At 58.2% G+C, this 16,079-nt stretch overlaps 1 protein-coding gene and 1 long non-coding RNA gene across 5 annotated transcripts; one reads left to right on the forward strand and one right to left on the reverse strand.

The window, feature by feature from the left end:
• Positions 1-470: 470 nt before the first annotated feature.
• On the reverse strand, positions 471-10,305 carry KLC2 (kinesin light chain 2). Of its 4 annotated transcripts, none has more exons than XM_061163209.1 (16): positions 10,223-10,305; positions 9,097-9,335; positions 6,374-6,604; positions 6,146-6,215; positions 5,269-5,491; positions 4,563-4,650; positions 4,367-4,468; positions 4,103-4,276; positions 3,902-4,001; positions 3,218-3,267; positions 3,047-3,114; positions 2,491-2,599; positions 2,229-2,405; positions 2,028-2,152; positions 1,752-1,809; positions 471-1,434 (listed from the first exon to the last, which is right to left on the reverse strand). In XM_061163209.1, the coding sequence occupies exons 2-16, from the start codon at positions 9,322-9,324 to the stop codon at positions 1,351-1,353; spliced, it is 1,887 nt and encodes a 628-aa protein (XP_061019192.1). In that variant the 5' UTR covers positions 9,325-9,335; positions 10,223-10,305; the 3' UTR covers positions 471-1,350. The 4 variants fall into 4 exon arrangements, with proteins under 4 accessions (XP_061019192.1, XP_061019190.1, XP_061019191.1 ...); XM_061163207.1 differs by lacking the exon at positions 10,223-10,305 and adding an exon at positions 10,063-10,178 and having other exon boundaries at positions 9,097-9,385; XM_061163208.1 differs by lacking the exon at positions 10,223-10,305 and adding an exon at positions 10,063-10,173.
• On the forward strand, positions 676-2,169 carry LOC133070881 (uncharacterized). Its single transcript, XR_009696282.1, has 3 exons — positions 676-720; positions 1,613-1,688; positions 2,099-2,169. It is a non-coding gene; the product is annotated as an uncharacterized LOC133070881 (long non-coding RNA).
• Positions 10,306-16,079: the final 5,774 nt, after the last annotated feature.

Raw genomic sequence — 16,079 nt, forward strand, 5'->3', positions numbered from 1 at the left:
GTGCTCGGATTGGCGTTTCACGTCTGACAGAGGCATTCATCCTTACACTCCCCGCTTCCGGGAATATTAGTAAAAGTTCATTTATCAAGGGTTTTTGGTGTGCTGGCGCTCCTAACTCCCAGCCACAACCCCAGGAAGGTGTCACCCACATTTTATAAGTGAAAAAATCGAATCTCAGTAACTCGCCCAAGGTCAAATAGCTTGGTCAGGGACAAAGCTCAATCAAAATCTATGATCTATAGAATCTCAGAGATGAAGGTTGTTAGAAAAAACTCCTGAGTCTGTGCGGCCCCCAAACAGTTCCGGGATAGGAGAAGCCTACTGGGCTCCAGCTGCGCGGAACCAGATGTGAACCAGACACACACACACACTCTCATACTCGCAGCCTCTCCCGACCCCACTCCCAACCTAGAGACGTCGAGACACTAGGAGCTCTCGGCCTCCGCCCCAAAACAAGCCCGGCTCAGAGTCAAACCGTCTTTATTTCTACAGCAACATTTGAAAATAGAGAGCGACCGCCTCACTTCCCAACTGGGGCTGCCCCTCCTGCCACGGGGGGCCATCACTGCCCCTCGCAAGAAGCTGCAGACGCGGGAGGAGGCGTGGCAGGATGGCTCTTGTGGGCGGTGCCCGGGGCGAGGTCAGGCCGAGGCTGGGCGGGGCGGGCGGGGCAGTGCATAAGACCCGGCTGCAGGGCAGCGTCCGGCGGGGAGAGGACCGGTATGGGGCGGGCTTTCCGTCCCGGGACACGGGGCGATGGCGGGTCCGTGCGCACCCCTAAGAGGCCGGGAGGAACGCGAGAAGGCCCAGGGAACCCTTTGGGGAGGCGCCGCCCCTGAGATGTGGAGCCAGGGAGATACCACCGCGCGGAATGGGGGTGATTAAGGCCTGGGCGGTACCACTAGAGAAGGGTGGGGTGAGGCTGGATAGTACCAAGGACGGAGGGGAGGGGTGCGGCCAATAACTTATTTCTCTATATACAGAAGCAACGGCCGGGGGAGGGCTGGGTGCTGAAGGGACCGCAGGTGCTTAGTGTTCTTGGATCGCGGGTCTGCGGAGAGCGGGCCACTGAGTCTCTCTGCCTTGGAGACCCTGCCCAACCCCTCTGCTGGCCCTGAACCTAGGGAAGAGGGGCCCTGCTGGAAGGAATAAATAAGGGGAGGGCTGGAGCGGGAGGGCCCAGCCTCCAGGGCTCAGGCTAAGATGATAAAGGGAGAAGGTTACCCTGAGATTGAACAGAAAAGATAGGGGTCCTTGGAAGAGACGGGAGGGCAAGCAGCAGGCCCATGCGCAGGGCAGGGGTGGGGACAGTGCCGGTGGAGGCTCTGGCGAACGGTTGCCCCTTCAGGATTAGCCCACGAGGGAGTTTCGTCGGGAGAGGTCCATGGAGCTGGAGCTGAGGGTGCGGCTGTCAGAGAGGCCTGTGCCTCCAGGCTGTGGGCAGAGGGGCAGGTGGCTCAGCCGTGTGCTGCCGCCAGTCTGCTTCCCTGGCCGGAAGGGGCCTGCCAGCTAGAGACCCTGGTGCCCTGACACTCCCACCCACCTCCACAGTCACTGTGTTTGCTGTTGGCCGCTCATAGGCAGCACCCAGCTTTCCCTCACGTTTTCCCAGGGTCCAGCCAGGCCTGGGATGAAGACAGGACTGGAAGTGTTGCCGGATGAACAGGCAGGCTTGAGCAGCTTGGCAGGTACTCATGCAGGCCTGAGGCTGGGGCCTCAGCTGCCGGGTGCTGACCACTATCTACCCGTACCTGGACTGGCTCTTCCACGCTCTTGTTGAGGAAGTTGAGGGAACTGGCCCGCTTCATCCTGAAGGGAAAGGGCAGTCAGGATTTGCCCACGGTGGAACTCAGGGAGGATGGGGAAGGGCCAGGTTAGGGCTGGGGAGGTAGGCTTGCGGAAGGGAGGCGGATGGGGTGGGGGATGGGGCTTCAGCGAGACCGAGTTCACCCTGGGTCGGGAGTTCAGCTAGGGTTGGTAGGTTGTTGGGTGGGTTCTTGAGAGACTCACCGGGATGGGGGGCTCACCTGGGGTTTGGGGGCTCCTGGGGACCACCCCCCTGCAGCTTCTTCACCAGCATCTCACTGCTGCGCCTCAGGGCATCCCGGAGCTTCCCGAAGGAGCCGCTGCGCCGCAAGGAGCCGCTGCCGTCCTGCAGGGAGGCCGACAGGTTTGTCTCTGCCTCACCAGCTACACAGCCCCCTGGGCCAGCCAGCCCCTGGACTCACCCCGCTCCACTCGGCTGCAGGCCCTGCCTCCTCCAGGTCAGTCTCAGACCTAGCCCCCGCAGCCCCGGGCACGTCTCGGCTGCCACGGCGGTCTCCACGCCCGCTGCCGCCATCCTTCAGGAGCTCCACCACCTTGGTCTGGCTCGCGGGGTCCAGGCCCTGAAGTGGGGGCAGGGCCTATCAGGCGAGCAAGGGGCCCCGATCGGATCACACATCAGGCCATGCAGGCCCCTGCCCACACCCCTCGTGCCTGTCACCCTACCTGCTTGCGGCTGCGGCTGGCACAGTCCTCCAGTGTGTGCGCGGCTTCCAGCTTGCCCTGACGCCGGTACAGGGCCCCCAAACTGCGCAGGGTGGTGTTGACCGTCGGGCTGCGGACAGGGAGCAGGGCAGTCTCTGACTCCGTGCACCCAGGAATCAGGGCCCACCCTGACACCCAGCCCCCTGCTGCCACTGAAGAGCCTCCAGCCAACCAAAATGGAGCCCCTCCGGCAGGCCGGGCCCTGATCAAGGTCCGCCTGGGTTCACCTCTATCTTAGGAGATCCCCTCAGGGCCCTAAGTGGGATGTCGCCTCCCAGGACTGAAAGCTGGGAACCCCGGGAGTAAGATCAGGTTTTCCCGGGAGGATAGAGCCTTTCTGGGACAGGTGGCCTGTGACCTGGGCCTCGAAAGACGAGCTGACAGAGAAGCGCGTGTTCCGAGGCTGAGCAGTTTAAGTCGGGGTTCTGAATCAGGCCTAAGTGGAATGAGCATTGCCAGCCTGGCCTCGGTGCCCACCCACGATGCCGCCCCCCTCCCGCCTCTCTGCGCTCCTCACCTGTCTACTTTACAGGCCTTGTACCAGCTGCCATATTCCCCGTAGGGGGTGCTGTCCCGGCGCTTATCCTGGGGGGGACATACGCGGGAGTTGGCAGAGGGCCCCCCTGCACACCGCCCGCCTCGCCCTCTCTCCATGGGTACCCGCCCCGGCCCTGCCCCAAGGGGCTACCTTGCTCTCCTCCCGCTCCTCTGCGTGCATCCAGATGGGCTTGTTGTCCCCTGCGGGGGAAGAGGGGCTGTCACAACCTCTCATGTAGGCCCCTCCTGGGTGGGCTGGACACAGGACTGGGGTTTGGGTGGGGGATCAGGGGCACTTGAGAAGGACCAGGGTTAGCCTTTGTTGGATGAATGAATGGACAAGAAACAGACCCCAAACATGACTGACCCTCTCCTGGAGTAGAGGAGTCTGGCCCAGGCCTGTGCTTGAGGAACTTATGCCTGGGGGTCTCCGTAAGCAGACGCTTGCAGACTCCAGGACCCTGGTCTGAGATGGTGCTCAGCCCGAGCAATGGGCCAGGCTGAGGGGTCCGAGAGCAGGAAGTGATTGACCTTCAGGGGCCAGGACGGTGGCTTCCCAGACGGGGAGACATTTGGGCCGGGCCCTCCCGGTGAGCATGTGTTGCCCAGTAGAGCAAGGGGGAGAGGCTCAAAGCTGAGGCCACAGGGAGGGCATCGCACGGATCCAGCCCCCCTGGAGGCCGTGTGAGTCGGGTGTGTGTGCCCACGTGTGCATACACGTGACTGCGGACCAGCCAGACCCCCGGTGCGAGGCCTGCCTGGCCGAGGTGTTTGCCGTGGGTGCTGGTGGCTGAGCCGGCCTGCCCCGGATGAGCCCCTCGGCAGCCCTGCTCACCGCTGACAGAGCCGAACTCCTTCTCGTGAGCGCGAGTGAGGATCTCCTTGTACAGGGCCTCCGCATCCTGGTATTTGCCCTGCTTCAGGTAGCAGGAGGCCTGGAGGGACAGGGCCGAGAGGTGAGCAGGAGGGAAGGAACTGAGTCTTCCCCTCCTCCTGCCCCGCCGCCCCCTCCCCCAGACCCCTCCGGCCTGGACACCAGGTTGTTCTTGGTCTTGGCCACGTTGGGGTCGTCAGGACCCAGGCGTGTGGCGTAGATCTCCAGCGCCCGCCGGTAGTAGTATTCCACCTCCTCGGCTTTGCCCTGGTTCTGGCACAGCAGGGCCAGGTTGCTCAGCTGCTTGGCCACGTCTGGATGAAACTTGCCTAGGACCTGGGACCAGAGCAGGAGCCAGTGGCCGGGGTCGGGCCGGCCGAGGGCCCCCCCAGCCCCGCTGACCGGCCCTGCCCTGCCTGCCCACACCTTCTCCCGGATCTCCAGCGCCCGCTTGCACAGAGGCTCAGCCTCCTTGTACTTGCCCCGCTTGCCATACAGGACCGCCAGGTTGTTCAGTGTTGCAGCCACCTAGAGTGGGGGAGAACGGAGGCTCCATGACCCTCGGCCCGGCCGGTCTCTGGGACCTGGAAGTGCAGACGGGCGGGGAGGAAGCCTCACTCACAGCTGGGTGGTCCTTGCCCAGGGTCTTCTCGCGGATGGCCAGGGCATCATTGAGCAGGTGGGCGGCCTCCTTGTACTTGTTCTGGTCCCTGGGGGCAGGTGGGAGCTGATGAATGGTGTCCTCCAGCCCAAGGCCCTCCTAGCGGTCCCAGATCCCTGGGGTCACTCATTCTGCCTGCTCTGATGGGTGAGCACGATAGGGGTATGACCCAGGCGTTGGGAAGCGTAGTCAGCCCCTGCCCTCCGGCCTGGGGGGCTCTGGCAGGAAGCACATGCAATGCTGGGTATGAGCGGACTCCCCCGTGTCCCGCCCTCACTACCCGTGCCCAGTGTTCTGTGTGGTCTGTTCCCCACGGCCTCTGCTCCTGCTGCCCTTTCTGCCAACAAAACCTTCTCCGGCCCTCTTACGACTTTGGGCAAACTCAACTTTCACCAGAGACCCTCCTCAAGCCTCCAGTGCTGGAGAAGCCGAGCCCCCGGCGTGCTTGTGTGTTGCCCCCTTCCCAGTTACGTCCAAGCCTGTTTCCCGCACTAGACTGAGGCATGTTCACGGGTGTAACTCAGGCCCCCTGTGGGCTCAGCCCTCTCTGGGGACAAGATCCTTCTGTCTCTGTCACCCCGCTGCCTGGCCCATTGCAGGCACTGGGGCTTTGTCATCCCCAGGAAGAGTGCTCCGGCAGATGACTGCAGTCAGGGAGGGGCCTCACCGGTAGACCAGCGCCAGGATGTTCAGCATGGTGGCCACGTCCGGGTGGTCGTGGCCCGAGGTCTTCTCCAGGTCCTCCAGGGCCTGCTTGCAGAGGGGCACGGCCACCTCGTAGCGGCCCTGGGAGGCGTACTGGATCACCAGGTTGTGCAGCGTGCGCAGCCGCGCCGGGATCTCATAGCCCCCGTGCTGGGCGGCCACATCGCCTCCTCCAGGGCTAGGGGCTGCGAAGCCAAGGGGAGGAGGTCAGACGCACCAACTATCCCCCGAGCTGGGGGATAGCTTTGACCGATCTCAGGTGTGGCCCTGGGCAAATCACTAACTGTAACCCTCTGTCAGTTTCCCCATCTATAGAGTGGGTCTAGTCACTCCACAGAAAGAGAGGGTGGAGTCCCAGCTCCAGTAATTCAAGCTATGTGGCCCAGAGCAAGCCGCCTAACCCCCTAGTGGAGCATCCGCCTCCTCATCTGCAGAAGGGAGGCTCTGACTGGCACATGACATGGTGAACAAGGCCAGCACTGGCCTGGGGCTCTGCACTGTGCATGCGTCCTCCTTTAACCCTCACGGGAGGCTCAGAGAAGAAAAGAAACTCTACCAGCGGTCACAGAGCAAAGAGTGCAAGTCAGGGATCACACCCGGGCTGGGTGGCTCCAGGGCTCCGAATTGTGATGCCTGCTTCTCACGGAACTTGAAGTGATGAGAGAAGCAACAGGTAAAGCCAGCCTTTTAAACTCTCATGCTGGGATGTTATGATCAGAAATGAGGCAGGGAAGAACCTGGTGGTCACTCAGACCTTGTTTCCTGTGACCTCTGGGCCCTAGGGACCGGTTCACCCAGCCTTCCTTCCCCACCCCCAGAGCCAGCCGCCCCTCCAGAACCTGGGTTCTGCTCCTCCTCACTGGGGAACAGGTCATCCAGAGAGTCTTTGGGGACATCCCCTTTGTCCTCCTGGGGAGGGAGACAGGGTGTCAGGGAAGGTGGGCAGCCCAGTGGTCAGCAGGCTAGGTGGGAACCGCACCTGCTCCCTGCCACCTCCCCTGCTTCCAGCCCCCCACACCGCCCCCCACACCCTACAGTGGCCTTGCAGTGGCCACGCCAGGGCTCACGTGGGGGGAGGTGTCCTCATCCAGCTTGCGGATCTGGCTCATGAACAGCAAGTGCTGCTTCTCCTCCTCGAGCTGGGCCACGGCCTGCTCGCTGCGCTGCAGCTTCTGCTGCGTCCCCGCCAGCTCCTCACGCAGCCACTGGTTCTCCTGCACCAAGCGCCGCACCTGGGCCCGCAGCTTCTGCTTCTCCGACTCCACAGCCCCCAGGTGGCTCGAGAGCGCCAAGATCACCTGTGGCAGCCAGCCGGGATGGAGGTCAGAGCCCTGTCCACCCGCCCCCACACCCCGCCCAGCCTGGGCCTCCTGGGGCCCAGAGAAGAGCCAGGCTTGGAGGAGCTGCCAGCCTGAGGGTCCCAAGTTCTCTCATTGAGGGAGTTTTGCTCCAGGGCCTCAAACAGACCACACACAGCCTGAGACCTGAACCCAGGAGGCTTGGGGATCCCCAGCTCCTTCCTTTAGCAGTAGGGACCCCTGGGCTCCCAGGTTGGCTTTGCTAGACTCTGAAAGAACCCATCATCCCCTTTCCTGGGGCCTCCAGCTAGCCCTCCACATCGATGTCCCCTCCTTGCTGGGTCGTTCTGACCATGAAGAGTGCTCACTGGGGTGCTGCCCATTCTGCAAGCTGGCCGCTCTCTTCCTGTCTCTCCTAGGAGTTGTATTCAAGCCCTATAGCCAGAGCCATTATATCACTGCCCCTGGCCCGGGGCTAGCACTTTTCCAAAGATTCCTGAGAGATGGCTGAAAGGATACCAAGAGACCCTATCCTGACTTCTGCCCAGAGGCCACCTGCAGCTCCCAGGAAGGGAAGGAGTATGTGTCCTAAACCCCTGGTTTTCTGGGGAACCAGAGGGGCAGGGAAGGTGATCCAGGGGCCTCAGCTCCCATCCGTCTCCCCCAACTCCCTGACTCCTTTCCTGAGCTTCCAGGCTCTTCCTGCCTTGAGGCCTTACTAGGCGCTACCGTTTCTCCATCCTTCATGGTCAGGGTCATTTCTGCAGTGAAGCCTCTTCCCTCTTATGCTCTCAGCCCCAGGAAAGCAGAGTACCTCACCCACCCCCCACGCCATCCTGTCCTCCACCTGTACCTGCCCTGGGAGGGTGCCTCGGTATGTTCATCTCTGTACCTGGCAGTCAACTGGCCAAGGAGTGAATGACCAACACATTGCCCTTCCAGAGGGCTGGGCAGTCTAGGACCATGTGCCTTCTAGTTGACGAGCAAACACCCAAGTGGCAGGTGTTTTCACAACCGCTAGCTGTTTAAAAAAATTCCCTAAACAGCCTGGAAGTATACACAGCAGATGGTGTGATCCTTCTTTTAAAAACAAGGAAACCAAGATGATACCACCTGCCTAGGACTCACGGAGCCAGGCAGTGTCTCAGCCAAGATCTGAGTGGGCCAAGACTCTTTTCCCGAGAGTCTAACTCCTTGGGGACCCCAGTACCTCCTGGACATCTCCATCTGCATGTCATCCTGGCAGCCCCAGCTCCTTAAGAGGGCCCAAACAGAACTCCTGATCCATTCACATTCTCTTCTTCTTTTTTTTTTTTTTAAACTTATTTATTTTTATATTTTTTATCTCTTGGCTGCTGTGCACAGCATGTGGGAATCTTAGTTCCCCGACCAGAGATTGAACCCACGCCTCCTGCACTGGGAGTGCAGAGTCTTAACCATTGGACCACCAGGGAAGTCCCCCTTTTCCTCTTAATTTGCTCAAACTACAAACTTGGGAGTTGACCTTCTCCCTCTCCTTTAGTCCATCCCCAGGCCCTGCTGGACCTACCTCCAGAACGTCTAGAACTCACCCCCTTCTTACTACCTTCATGGCCACCCCTTTACTCCAAGTCGCCATTTCTCATTTGAATTCCAGTAGTGGCTTCCTAACACCTGCTACCTCTTACCCTGACCCATCCTCATTCATTCTCCACACCTCAGCCAGAGAGAGTTTTTAAAGCCTAAGCCAGACTGTGTCCTGTGACTGCTTAAACCCTCCAAAGGCTTCCTGACTTCCTAAGAATAAAACCCAGACTAATAAGGCCCCTGCCTTCTCCATAGACCTTTTCTGCCCCTCTCTCTTTCCTCATGAAGCTCCAGTCAGACAGGTCTTCTCTTAGTTCTCCCACCACAACGAGATCTTTTCTACCACAGGACCTTTGCACACACAACCTCTCACTCTCCTCCTTTTTTGTTCTGTCACTCAGGTCTTGATTTAAATGTCATTCCTTCAGAAGTGTGGCTTGACCAATAGATAAGACCTCCTGCCCTAAGTTTTTTTTTGAGAACTCACTGTAACGTTAAATAAATATATGTATTTCTGACTCTTCTCCTACTAGACCTGGCAGGGATCTTCTCTGTCTTGGACCTGTATCCCTGACACCTAACACATTTCCTGGCGCTCAGTAGGCACTTGATAACTTACCTGTTAACAAATGAATAAAAGAATAAATGAGGGGAGGGGTCCTTAAGGACTTCCTTTTTGTTTCCCTAGGCCATGCAGTCTCTGCTAGGTAGCAGAGAAGTCAGACGATCAGCCTTCCTGGGCCCAGGTCCAGCTAGGGTCTCCAAAACCCATCCATTTCTTCAACAGATATCTACCGGATCCTACCATAAGGCTCCAAGGCACAGGTTCTTCCTTCCATGCTGATTCTGTTACTACACTGCCAGGATTTCTCTGGAAGGCTCCGTCCCTCCCATGACCTCCCTCCTCAGCACTCCGGACCAGCTACCTGGGCCTCCCCCAGCCCCAGCTCGATGGCCTCCAGGGAACGGCGCAGGAGGACACAGCGCTCCTGTGAGCCTGGCTCGGCCTCACTAGCTTCATGAGCGACCAGGGGAGCGAGAAGGGCACGATGCTCCCCGCGCAGGGTCTCTAGCCCTTGGATGACGGCCTTGGTGCCCAGCACGATCTCATCCTGGCTCAGCTTCTCCTCCCGAGGAAGCACCATCGTGGCCATGGCCGTGCCTCCTGTGAAGGCGAGAAGGCGGGCAGAGGGTGCCGGGCCTGGGGCCACGCCGCTGTCCGCCCCGGATTAGGTAAACACCTAAGCCCCCCCCGGACGCCTGGATCCCCCGGGTGCCCGGTCCCCCAGGGAGCAGCCCGCACCGTGCTCGCGCTCGGCCTACAGGGGGCGCGCTCTGCTCGTCTCGGCCCGGGAGACGCAATGCGGTGCGACCCGAGGCTGGACGCGGATTCGGCCCAGACCACCCGCTCAAGGCCGGCTTAGGCAACCCGGCCTCGGGGCTTCCCCGGAGGCTCCCTTAGACCAGGAGGCGCCAGAGGACGATCCTACTGGGATCGTGAGGGGTTCACTCCCGTGCGGAGACACCAGCCCCTCTGAGAGATCCGGTCCCAGCTTCCTCGGGCAGCGCCCCCTCCCCAACAGGCAGGCCGAGCCACAGAGCCCTCCTCCTGGCAGGCCGACCCTGGGGAGACGCTCCCGCTAAGGAGCTGAGATCGCGGGGTTCCTCGCCCCCTCCCCCCCCCCCCAGGCCTCGCCCACGACGACCCCTCCCCGTAGGCCAGCATGACATCCTGCGGACCCCTTCCCTGAAAGCTCCCGACCCCCGTCATCCAGGACCGCGCCCCCTCCCCGCGGGCCGGCCTGGTCCTCTCATGAGCCGCGCCCTAGACGACCCCTCCCCTAAGGCCGACACCAAGCTCCCTTCCCCCAGCCCAATCGGCCCGCGCGGACCTCAGTCTCCCGCTCGGGCCCGCCTCCCGCTCCGGCTCCGGCTCCGGCTCCGGCTCCGGTGCCGCTTCACCCGGACCAGCAGCCGTGAGCGGGTCCCGCCGCCTCCATCCCGCCGGCCTTCCCAGCACTCCCTGCGCAGCCTTAAAGGTGAAGCCGGTACCTTGGCGGCGTCGGAGGGGGCGAAACACTCCTTTCGGCCGTCAGGCTGCCTTAAAGGAGCACGCCTGCGGGGCCCACTCCAGGCCACGGGGAGGGGCCCGGGGCGTGGCCGTCAGCGATGGGGCGTGGTCACCGAGGCGTGGGGCGTGGGCTAGCCCGGCAAGTGGGTTCGCCGCCGCCGCCGCCTCCCAAGCTCCTGCGGCCTCGGAGTCCTTCGCTGTAACCCACCCCGAGGCCGCGGGAGTGTGGACTGGCTGGCGAGGATGTGTACCTGAACTTACCTTATTCTGCGGCCAGAGAGGACGGCGGGAGAAACTGAGGCCCAGGGAGAAGGCCCGGCCTCATCAGAGTCCAGGTCGGGACATTTGACATTTATTGGCATTGAATGAGGCGAAGTGCCACTTTCTGAGCTCTTACTACGTGCTGCGTGCTTGGATGCCTTAAGTGCATTTAACGCTTACAAAGACGGAGTAAAGCGGGCACTGCTATTATCCCAGTGTCACAGATAATAACCCTACACTCATTTGTCTCTCATCGGTGGTTATGCCCCACCCAGTTCCTTTGGAGCTGTCCTGGTCCCATGAGGTAGTTCCCGGCATCTTAGGGCAGCTTCTTGGGAGGAAGGAACAGAGGCTTCTGGCCGTGAAAGAGAAAAAGGTGACAAGGGGCAGCCAGGCAGCGGCAGAAACACTCTTGACCCTGTGGGTGAACACCACCACGAATGCTGTGGGCTGGACGGTCAGGACAAGGTGATGTCATTCAGGGCTCAGGTGAGACGTCATCTCAGAGAGCCCTTCCCTGATTCTCCACACCCTTATGTAGAGCAGCCCTCCAGCACATCTCATGCACCCGTCAGGCCAAGGTCTGCATGTCTTGTTCATTCCCAGAGGAACTCCTGGCCACCACATGGCAACACTCAGTGAATGTTGGTTTTTTAAGAAGGGTGCACCTGTTGGCCCAGGTTTGGGCCTGGCACTCCGCAGCCCTGGGCTGCTGGCCACCCTGGCCTTACCTCCACTGCTTTTAGGTCAACATCCCTAGAAGAGACCTCTCTGAGAGACAGTACCTGCCCAGCAAGGCCTGGCACTGGTACCCAGGGATCTGGGTGTTCCTCTTGTGTGGGGGACGCTCAGACTCTACCAAGTTCAGTGTCCTGGTGGATGAACCCTGTGAGCATCATCTCTGACAGAGATGTTCTGACACCCCCCCAGCTCAAGTATGTTCTGTGGCAGGAAGTTCAGTACAGTCTGTGGTGAGCTCTAAGGTCAGCAAGGTTTTCCTTCGACAGCCCCCTAAAGTATCTGCCCACAGTGCTGCCCACCCCAAACTGAAACTCTGTCCAAAGGAAGGATGGCTGCTCCCTTTTGCCAAAAAGATGGTAGAGTGATGGTGCCCCACCCAGTATTCCCGTACCTGGCCAGACAATCCAGGACCCTTCACCCACTCCTCCCCCTCTCCCCCTCCTGATTTCTCTTTTTCTGGGTGTGGCTTAGCAAGTCCATCCAGACACTGCTCAGAATATGGGGCTCAGTCCAGGGCTCAGGGATCCAGACCGGGAGGGAGTTGTGCAGAGAGCAGAGGGCCAGTCCCCTCCCAAGGAGAACACCACCTGTCCACCGTGAAGCTGAAAGTCAGCCTGACTTCGACAGCCACCAGACCGTGTCTGCTCAGGGTGAGCTTGTCAACTAAAGCCCTAGATTGCACGAACCCTGGTTCTAGCCAGTCAGGTTCTTCTCCCCCATCCTGCACTTCAGCAAGTGATTTTTTTTCCCCCAGTGATTTTTAAAGGGAATCAATACATTCAGATGATGCAACATTCAAAAGGTAGGTACAAATGCAGTGAAATGTGGCTCTCTCTCAGTGACTACCACCTCAAGTCATGCAGGTCCCCTCCCCAGGAGCACCTGCTGTTACCAGTTTCTTGTGTCCATTGATTGCTGGTTTGCCTCAGTGCAGAGTTTGTGTTTATCCTCGTCAGTTTCACAGTGTCAGTTTTCCTCCAGGGCCCTGCAGGTTGGCGTCTTTTGCATTCAGGGTCTTTAGCCGGCACATTGGCCCTACCTCCCAGGGTCACACTGGCTGTGGTGTGACAAGCCTGCCTCTCTGCAGAGAGACTCCCATCAGTCCATGACTGCACTACCAGCCGGCTGGCAAATTCACAGGGAGGAACTGGGATCTGGAGCCCAGGGCAACTTTGCTGTTCTTATCAAGGCTTTGTTGTTGTTCAGTCGCTCATTCGTGTCCAACTCTTTACAACCCCATGGACTGCAGCACGGCAGGCTTCCCTGTCCTTCACGATCTCCTGGAGTTTGCTCAAACTCATGTCCATTGAGTCAATGATGCCATCCAACCATCTCATCCTCTGTCGTCCCCTCCGCCTCCTGCCCTCAATCTTTCCCAGCATCAGTGTCTTTTCCAGTGAGTCAGCTCTTCACATCAGGTGGCCAAAGTATTGGAACTTCAGCTTCAGCATCAGTCCTCCCAATGAACATTCAGGGTTGATTTCCTTTAGGATTGGCTGGTTTGATCTCCTTGCTGTCCACGGGACTCTCAGGAGTCTTAACAAGGCTGGGTTTCAGTAACTCTTGGGAGGGAACTTTGTTCGAGGGGTTCCTTCTAGAGACTGAGATTCAGTGGTACCAGGGAGGGTCGTGAATATCTCTTATTATTATGAAACTTCAGCAGTGCCCATGACATGTACCCTGGGCTGAAAGTCACTCCTTATACATCTTTGTTTTACAGGTAAGGAAAGTGAGGCCCAGAGAGGGGACAGCAGCTGCACCAGCTGACCGCTGTGCCCTTTTCTAATCCAGAGTCTGGTCGTTTTGTCCCGGTGTGGACAAAGGAGACTGACCATAAAGAGACTGACAGTGAAGGAGACTGAACCCACACTGTAGCGGTCAAGAGAACCAAGGTCACATTGCCTGTTCACAGACACATGAACTGCAGCCTCATACACCTTCAACACACAGCCTCAGGACTTCCCTGGTGGTCCAGTGGCTAAGACTCTGGCCTCCCAATGCAGGGAGAACAGGTTCGATCCCTGGTCAGAGAACTGGATCTCACATGGAGCAACTAAAAGGTCACAAGTGAAAGTGAAATTTGCTCAGTTGTGTCCTACTCTTTGCGACCCCATGAACTATACAGTCCATGAAATTCTCCAGGCCAGAATACTGGAGTGTGTAGCCATTCTCTTCTCCAGAGGATCTTCCCAACCCAGGGATGAAACCCAGGTTTCCCACATTGCAGGTGGATTCTTTACCAGTTGAGCCACAAGGGAAGCCCAATAATCCTGGAGTGGGTAGCCTATCCCTTCTCCAGTGGATCTTCCCGACCCAGGAATCGAACCGGGGTCTCCTGCACTGCAGGGTGATTCTTTACCAACTGACCTATCAGGGAAGCCCTAAGAGGTCACGTGCCACCACTAAAGTTCCAGTATGCTGCCAAATGCTTCCCAGGTGGCACTAGTGGTAAAGAACCGGCCTCTTAATGCAGGAGACCCAAGAGACTCAGGTTCGATCCTTGGGTGGGGAAGACCCCCTGGAGGAGGGCATGGCAGCCCGCTCCAGTATGCTTGCCTAGAGAATCCCATGGACAGAGGAGCCTAGTGGCCTACAGTCCATGAGGTCGCAAAGAGTCAGACGTGACTGAAGCGACTTAGCACATCACAGCACATGCTGCCAAATAAATGTTAGGAAAAAAATATAGCCTCAGGCAGGTTCACCCAGTGGCACTGAAGGCCACACGCACGCCTCAGCCTCCACGTGGGTTTACAGGCCCAGGGACCGGCATATCAAATGTAGCCAGGGGCAAACACACCCCGGGCCTTCTTCCCTGGTTCCTTCTCTCCGTCTGATGACAGAGCACCTTCCTTTATCACCTTTACCCAGGTGAACAGAGAGAGCATTTTTCAGTCCCCCTTTATGGCTTGTGCTGGGTTCTTGCTCCAGCCTTTCTGCCATCTCTCTGCAGGCTCCCGTGGTTTCTTTGAGGCTCTCTTTAGGCATCTGGCCCTGATCCTCCCTGTGCGCCCCACAGAGGAAGGCCTGGGCCTTCCCCGCCGGGTTCCCAGGCTCTTATCTTGCTTTCGGTTCGCAACCTTGCATGTGTTCAATCTCTTTAGTCACTCGGCTTTTGATCTGGTCTCTGGGGATTATACTGTGCATCTCCCAAGGGAAGGGACTGTTACTTCCCCACTCCCCCCGCAGCTGCTGGTCTGGTGCCAGGCTGCTGATGGGTGCTCTGTTGATGGAGAAGAAAGGAAGGCGTCCATGCCCGATGGTGATTCAGCTCCTTATGCCATTTCCACAGAGCTCATCTGGGGAAGTTGTTCTTGCTACTTTTAAGATTGTTTTCTCCGTGAAAATCACTCCCACTGCTCCCACCCCTTCCCCTTGGATCCTTGGAAGCGTTCATCCCACTGAAATCTGCTTTCTTAAGTTAATCTTCTTCTGTTGGCTAGCTTCATGCCTTTTCTTTGAAGTGGTGGGTGGGGTGAGGTGGGGGGGCATTTTTCCTAAGCATATCATCCCCCTTGGAACATCAGCATATTGGGACTTCCCAGACAGTTCAGTGATTAGGACTCCACACTCCCAGTGTAGGGGGCACAGTTTCGATCCATGGTCGGGGAACTAGATCCTGCAAGCCACACGTCAGGACAAAAACAAACAAACAAAAACAGCCAAGCCCGTGCACCACCACGGAGCCCGAGCTCTGGAATCTGTGCTCCCCAGCAGAAGTGACTGCGATGAGAAGCCCACACACCACAATGACGAGTCGCCTCTACCTCAGGCAACTAGAGAAAGGCCCAGGCAGCAACAAAGACTCAATACAGCCGAAAATCAGTGAAAAAAATCAGCCGCAGGTTCACATTGTAAGTGCTCAAGATTGGAGGTTTCTTAAAGACCAAGTCTCACGCACGCCCCCCACTCCATGACAGGCAGCTCACCACTTTCCGAGGGGCCGGTTTCACCTTGGACGCCTCTGGTTGCCGGGTTTTCCGCCACTGAGCTGTGAATCAGGTCTGCTCAGAGCCCCCTTGAGGCTCTTGGCTCCTGACCTGGCAGCCACTGGGCATGCCGGCACGCACTCTTCCTTGTGGCCTCCCAGACAGACCCAAAGTGTCCCGGTCTTGCTCAGTGGGAGGGCACACAGGCTTTAGGGGGAGACTTAGCTGCATTCAGAACCCCGTTCTCCACTTGCTGGCTGGGGAGCCCTAGGCACATACTGCAACTTCATCTGTTTCCTAGTCTGTAAAATGAGGTTCCTGATACCGACCTTGCTGAGTCCTCAAGAGAGTGGAATAAAATAGCAGAGTTAAGACTATAACATTGGCTGATTCATGTCAATGTATGACAAAACCCACTGAAATGTTGTGAAGTGATTGGCCTCCAACTAATAAAAAAAAAAAAAAAGAAATGCACAGCACCCCAACAAAAAAAAAGAAAAAAAAAAAAAAAAGACTATAACATTATGCTCGTACACAATAGATGCTATTAGGGCTTCACAGGTGGCACTAGTGATAAAGAACTCACCTGCCAATGCAGGAGATGTAAGAGATGCAGGTTCTATTCCTGGGTTGGGAAGATCCCCTGGAGGAGGGCATGGCAACCCACTCCAGTATTCTTGCCTGGAGAATCCCCGTGGACAGAGGAGCCTGGCGGTCTACAGTCCACAGGGTCTCAAAGAGTCGAACACGACTGAAGCGACTTAGCACGCACGCAATAGATGGTATTACTATTAAATATTATCATTAGGGCCATCAAGCTTACTATTGGACAGGTCCTGAGCTAATGAATGGAGAGTGGGGAGAATAAAATAGGAAATACAGGGCAGTCTCTGCTTATAGCATTGTTGGA

This window comes from Dama dama, chromosome 2 (assembly GCF_033118175.1).
Source record: "Dama dama isolate Ldn47 chromosome 2, ASM3311817v1, whole genome shotgun sequence".
Classification (NCBI taxonomy): Eukaryota; Metazoa; Chordata; class Mammalia; order Artiodactyla; family Cervidae; genus Dama; species Dama dama.